General features: G+C 41.9%; 1 protein-coding gene across 1 annotated transcript in view; it reads right to left on the bottom strand.

The window, feature by feature from the left end:
* grik4 (glutamate receptor, ionotropic, kainate 4) overlaps positions 1-7500 on the bottom strand; it is a gene marked incomplete at both ends in the record, with an annotated part of 146733 nt that overhangs the window by 551 nt on the left and 138682 nt on the right. Inside the window, one exon of the mRNA XM_080024819.1 lies at positions 1045-1154. Coding sequence (XP_079880945.1) covers positions 1045-1154 — 110 coding nt within the window. The remainder of the gene's footprint in view (positions 1-1044; positions 1155-7500) is intronic.

Raw genomic sequence — 7500 nt, 5'->3', positions numbered from 1 at the left:
AACGAAAGCAAAACTCAAGAGACAGTAAGAGTGAACAGAATGGAGATATAGACAAGCAACAACACAACTCTAACGGAGCACAATGTCACTTTGGCTCTCTAGAGAGAGAAGCAACCTGCTTTTCATTTTCCCCGTGTGCTGCCTGCTCAAACAGTGGGGGTGAAGGAAATGGAATTGTTAAAATGGTGCTGCATGAAACTATGCATGTGATAACTCTGTTGTGTGCTAGATTGAGACAAAAGTTAATTCTACCTTAATACAACACAATTGAAAGACTGTATTGTACTGTACATCACTGTTCTTATTTATCTTGTTCAAACTGGATGTGAAAGGATCCCTTCCTTAATCAATCAGGTCTCTTGCAGAGTTTTAGTAGGAATTTCATAGTAAAGCATTTCAAACTACAAAGACTGTGACTTTCAAACAACGCCAGCCACTGATAATTATTAACGTACATTTTGGCTATGGGTATTATTTTCAGGACAGAACTGAACAAACCTATCCTCTAAATTTAACTTAATTTGTAATGCCCTGTATAATTGTGGAAGAAATATTGTTTTTGGCAAACTTCTGCAAAAAAAGAAAGACATCCACATAACAGTCACGATCATCAAACCACATATAACTCAGCTTCTACAGATGTTGCAATCGTCCCGTCTGGGAGGATGATCATTTGATTCCAGATGGTGTTTTAACAAGAAATAAGATTAGCACTTTTGAATAATGTTCATTAAAAAAATACAGAAAGAGAAAGAGTCTTTCCGTTGTATAATAATAATTTGCAGCAGCAGTTGTGTCAGTTATCTCCCTTACCAGCAGGTGTCAGTGTAATGCTAGAGACCCACCATTGGGAGGAGAACTTCTCTTTTTCTGCTGTGAAGGTCTATTGAAGAGAAGCAGGGGGGGAGGAGACACCTGTGTCCACCTCTCTACACATCTTTTTTTGTTCTCACTCTCTGTACTCTGACCCTTTGTTTGTCTCTCACTGTTTCCTTTTTTCTCTCTCGTCCCTACACAGTGAATCTTGCCAGGTGAACTCTTTACCTGGCCACCAGAAAGAGGACGCAGCTCACAGCCAAGTAGGCAAGAAGCATGAAGAGCCAGACTCCAGGGGAGAAGGGATCCAGGAAGGAGAAGTAGCCTGGCCTACGTCCCTGTAACACACACACACATACACACACACACACACACACACACACACACACACACAGAGAAAGACAGACAGACAGACAGACAGACAGACAGACAGACAGACAGACAGACAGACAGACAGACAGACAGACAGACAGACAGACAGACACACACACACACACACAATGGGGTTCAAATCAACAGGATCTGATTCCCGTGTTTCCTATTATGCAAGCCAACCCAACATGGTTGAGAGGTTAAATTCTTACTTGTAAAAGGTGAAGATGAACTAATTAGCATCTGAAAAAAACCCATCTCAGTCTCTAACATCACCTGAGTGCCATGTCTAATTAGAGAGAGAAATGTTGCAGAATGTCTCTGTTGATCCTTTTGCTCCCGGGCTTAATTTGGTCCATGTTAAACATTTAGGGTAATTTGCAAAAGGATGAAAAAGGTGACTGGGACAGTAGTTAAAGGAATTCTGATGTGATAACCATAGATCTTTCTGTCCCATGCTGATTGCACTATAATCCTATGAATCTCATTTTCGTGCTCTCATTCAGATCAACATTGTCTGAAAGCGCAAACTCAGTGTCCCATGAATTGTCAACAGAACGGCACACAGCTGTGTATTGACGCAACATCACAGATAAGGGGTTTTATTTCCCTGATTCTGGCACTAAACAACAAAAACAGGGAAAAAATGAATTAACGGACTCTTTCTTAGCTGCTTCCTGTTATATAGAATGCTTTGACATTTAATTATGATACAGTATTAGCTCCAATCATTAAAAAAACATTAGAGGTCAAATTATATTTTTGTGCTTTTTTCCCAAGTTTGTGTTCAGTAGTAGAGAGAAAGGTCAAATAATCAACTAAACCATTACAGCCACATTAAACAGAAATACTTTTCCTCTGACCTATAGTTATGACTGGGAGAGCAGAGTGTGTCCCAGCCTGGAGATAAAAAAAAAGAAAAAAGAAAAGTGAATGTGAACGTGATTAATAGCTTTGAATGGGACAGAAAGGCTAGCTGTGCCGAAGAAGCTATGGCCTCTTATTTCTCAGTTTGGATTGTTAACCAGTGGTAAAGGGAGATAAAGTGGCTGCAATAGGGTTGGCAGCTATAGTAGACCAATGGGAATATAGGGCCTAATTCCTGATTGGTCATTATCCAGCCGCAACGGTCATTGTCCTTCAAATGAAACCAATTACTGGTAAACCGTGCGCCAAGTATCAGAGTGATTGTTTATGCTCATATGCATATTCAGCGTAAAGTACGGACATCCACAAGGGAATATTAGCAATTTACACACAGATGCATGTACACCATCTGTTAATGACTATGAACCATAAAGGTTTTTGCCAGGGCCAGCGAGACAGTGAAAAAGTGGAGGATCAAAAAACCAACTGTGCAAGTGTTGTTATGAGTAAGACCCACTCAATCATGAAATAAATTCCTTATCTTCCATTTCAGTGTGGACAGCATCCCCCTCCCCCCCAAACTGGTCTTATACAAAGATACTCCTTGGGGGACGTCACACAGGCCAAAACACTGCAGTAATACATTTCTGAGGCCCCCCAAAATTTAATTCGCAGTTAAAAGGGGTGGAATTATTTTGGTGGATATTTGTTATGATAAACGAACCCCCATTTAGACGTGCATAGAGATGAACATTCATTAAAGCGCCTGTAATCACTTGCATATTAGCATATTAGTGGTGCAGAGAGTGAGATTCAGTATAATTTTTGGTCGTGACTCAAATCAGCCTGCCAGCCTTAATGTCTGTCTATCCAGAGAGCGTAATGCTCATGGTGATGATGATGACGATGAGAGCTGCCTGAAAATAGAACAGTGGAGTGGTGAAACATACGTCGGCTATTTCCACAGTCCTGAGATGCTACTGTTTAGGCATGGGGCCCATCTGATCCAACATCAGTATGGGGTCTTATATGGCTACAATTTATGTATCTGACTGACACCACCGATCCACATACCGAGACAAGTTCCATATAGTCCGATACGTTTTTTTAAAAACTTGTTTGCATTTTTGGTATAATCTTTGCTCTTAGAATAGAATGTTTGTGTTCCTTAAGCCTTTTATAACCTTACACATAATACCACCACCAACAAAGAACAATTCTAACAATAAGTATGGGCCAACACCTAAAAACCCAGTTACAGTAATTGGATCCGAACTGAAAAATTATGGATCTCTCTACTACTATTCTTTAGTGTGCCAAACTGTGTCTTTCGGCACTGGCATTATTGGGTTAAAAGCAGTATGCTGACATGAGTCCAGTTTGGTGCATGCTAAAGCAGCGCTTTGTTAACTGCTTGCACCGCTTGTCCACATTTGCTATTATTGAGATGAATGCAGCCAGTGGATACATGGGAACAGATGGTGAGGAAGTGAAGTTGCATGAAGAGCAGATCAGAAATAGAGACAGACACACAGGTAGGAAGAGATGGAGATCACAGGGACAACAGGAAAACAGTAGGAGTTGTGCGCTGCTGAGAGATCTTGACTGCTGCAGTAATGTGTGTGCTTTAAGACTCAAAGTTATTTTTTGGGGGAAGTTGGAGGGGAAAGGATCCCTGCTGAGGCTGCAAGTGGCACACTAATGAGCGCACAGGGATTCAGATAGGCTAAGAGGGAACTGCATAAAATGTATCAACAAAAAAAATCTTGGTGCACATCTCTAAAATGTGTCATTTTACAGTGTGTTGACAGAGTCCTAGAAAGAACAGGCTTAATTAATCTCACTATGCACATTCTGTATTATGCATAATGCCATAATGTTATGTTTATAAAGCTGCACTTCAAATGACAATATGTAATGTTTAAAGCGTCTCCCATACAGACCAGCTAACAGCTAACTAATGCCCTGCAGCTCCTCTGAGCTCTTCAAAGTGTTGTCATGTCTTTAAAGTCATTGTTTTGATTTGAGTTAAGCAACATAACTGTGTTGGTACATTTTCACTGCTGTTGTCAGTCTGATTTCCACTTCACTACAACTCCAATAAAGCCGCTGCACGCTACCTGCCCAGCACCAAACAGCAGATGGACAAAGTTAGTGACTAACTGGTGAAAACAGTAGAGCATTTAGCAGATTATAAAAGCCAGACATTTCCTTCAGTGGACCTGTGAAGAATAGCTAAAGGGAGCATGAATATTGGACCATAATAGCTTTAGGAAGGCGATAATGTGCCAATGTTGTGTCTATAGCTTGACATGTTCTGTTAATGCAGGTTCAAGTTCACTTTGACACAGCATTGGTACACTGAATGCATCCCTGAACCCTATAGGACAGACTGAGTGACCCTGAAACTTCCACTGATGCAAGGACATTATGAAACGGACGGTGCATCACAGGGGCTTACGCCGTGATTCATCTCTGCAATTGAGGGCTTAGTGGCAATAATGTTGGCACAGTTACAAATAACTTATGCTTGCAAATATTGAGTGTATTAAGCAATGAATAAGTTATCAGTAATAAATTGACTTCAGAAAGCAAATAAATAACCCCACCCCAGCTCCTCCCGCTCCATCCAAATATCCTGGGACTATTGTTCAAACAAGGAGCTAATGCAGGTATTCCGCTCTGTCTTCATTTTGGAAGGTGAGTCTGGGGGTGAAAGACAGACTGTCAGTAGTCTTGTGTGTGTGTGTGTGTGTGTCTGTGTTTCAAAGCTTGTCAGCAGCTGTCTATCCTGTCAGTCACCCACAGCGGCGCAGACACAGTACGTGCTTGGGCAGCCCAGTGCACAGAGAGTGAAAAACACAGCAAGCATGGCTAATCCGCTAGTTAGTATTTAATGGGAAATATATAACTGGAAGAGACAGAAGACTCCAAAACTATGAATTCATGACTTAAAAAAAGTAGGAAAAGTTGGTGCGTTCAGTAAAATATTAAAAGGAAACATCCTACAATACATTTTATTTCAGACTGGCACAAGTAGCAAATGTGAGTATATGTCTTACTCACGGTAGCCACAGGTTGCCGGGACCCTTCACACACGCCACATTAAGCAGCTGTGTTTAAATGATTTTTACAAGAGGGAGGGTAATCATTTTAGAGAGCTTTATCTTCCTGTCGGCATGATAAGAGGTTCGGATGACAAATCAAAGGAGGGAAAGAGAATCCGCGCGATCCGTCACGGCCTGTTTTTATGAGTACATCTCCACAAATACAATAGCGAGGAATTGCCGGCCTATTATAGTAGAGGCGCGTCCCATCTTCCTTTTTAACAGGCAGATGAAGAGCTCATTTATTTTAGTGCACTGCCCTTGTTCTCTCTTAACTTGCCACTGTCCCTCATTCATCCTCACACACTCTCACACTCTCTGTCACTCTCTCTCTCTTGAGATTACCTGCATGCTGTAGTAGCGGGTGAGGTTATCCAGTCAAGGATTTCACCTAGTCATCCTGCCTCTTAGTATTCATGGCACGCCGTGGTCCCCCTTACTGCCCGGATACTGACTCACTGAAGGAGACTTCCCATTGTCATTTCCACTCTCACACCTCTTTCCTGCTCGCTTCCCTGCACTCGTTTTCTCCATTGTCTCTCCAGCCCTTCTGCCTCACTTTTCACCCGTTTTCTCTTTCATGTCGTCTCTCTCTTCCCTCTCCCTCTCCCCATGTCCACGCGACCTTCTGTCTTATTATCGGCATCTCTTTGATAGAGTGTGCATTTCTAATTGTTGTCAGCTGTTGCGGTCTGTGGAGGTGGTGGCAGGGGGCATTGAGCGGAGAGCGGTTGACTTCGCACAGGTCACCTGGCATGTTCACAACAACATTCCTCTCTGCCCCTAGGTTTCGCTAGGTTCTCAGTGAGTATCTGTACAAACATGTGTGTCTTTGCACTGGTGTGTTACTATGGATGTGTGTGAAACCCATGTGTGGCTGTCTGTTGTTGTTGTTGTTGTTGTTGTTGTGTGTGTGTCTGTTTGCACAGGGCTGCATGTGTTTATGACTGTGCTATTTCTTTTGACTGAGTGTGTGGCCAGAAAGTCAATAAAGCTCCAGGGCAGCGTCTGAATCTGACACAGCTTCCACACAACCCTGATTAACCCCTATGACTACATAATCAACAGGCTCTCAAACACACACACAAAACACACACACACACACACACACACACACACACACACACACACACACACACACACACACACACACACATGCACACACACACACACACAAAACCAAAGCTGTCTGTGTCACACAGTTGCCAAAGCGAAGGCAATGCTTTAATGATTGAAGTTCTCCTATATATTAAGTAGCTCGTAGTGTTGGGATCTTAGGTTACAACTGGGGCCATGGCTTTCTGTTGTACACATGATGAATATAAAGAGAAGAGGTTTACAGTAGCTCAAGATTATATATCTGAGTTCTCTCATGTACAATTCACATACCGTACTGGCCACTGAGGTGAGGGTTACACTTTTTGATTTGTGTGCAAAAGCAAATCAAATTTATTTGTATAGCCTCTAACCGCATGCATGCCTCAAAGAAGACATCCCGCACACCATATATCATATAAAGTACCACAGAAAAGTATGCAGCCGCGCATAACTATAAATCCCTAACAAAAATAGTCAGCCGAAAACGTTGGAGCGCCTTCAGGTTGAGTCTGGCTGTATACATGGCAACAGTGATAACAAGTGATGACAGGTAATATCATGTTGTGAATTGTCACTCTACTGAATGCTCAATGGAAAAGTTGGCTATGACAGATGGCAGCTTTAAGAGTGGAGGAACGAGTAGAGCTTCAGTCCAGGTTTGTTACTTTTTACACCTTTTTCATTCAGTAAATAAACCTATTTAGCTTTTCTGCCTTTGATCTGAATTGGGTTTAAAGGCAGCGATATTGAAAAAAAAAAAAAAAAAGTATACATAAAGGTGTATAGGGGAAGGTGGGGTGATTTGTGCAACTTTTTACTCAAAGTGATTTTAAAGTGAGGCCTTGACAGTTATGTCTCCAACTCAAATATGTACATATATTTCAGGATGTTGTGCATCCCTGGCAATAAAAACTTTGGATCTGGAATAAACTGTTTAAGAAATATAGCTTTCGGAAAAAAAGTTGTCTTGTCGCACAAATCACCCCACGTAGTGGGGTGATTTGTGCGTCATTGTGTCACAATGACAAAGTCACCATCATCATCTTTCTGGCCATCTGAACTCTCATCAGTGGTGTCGTTAAGTGGAATTGAGATGTCACTCTCTTCTGAGCTACTGTAGACAATCACTTTCTTTTGGTGACCAGCGTATACAGCCATGCCACTGGCACAACTCTCAGAAATGTACTTTGCACTAGTTGCTCCGTGCTTGTGGAACCAACTGCCACCTGACAAATGTGAT

This window comes from Ammodytes marinus, assembly GCF_949987685.1.
Source record: "Ammodytes marinus genome assembly, chromosome: 3".
NCBI lineage: Eukaryota > Metazoa > Chordata > Actinopteri > Uranoscopiformes > Ammodytidae > Ammodytes > Ammodytes marinus.
This window is presented reverse-complemented; position numbering and strand designations above follow the sequence as displayed.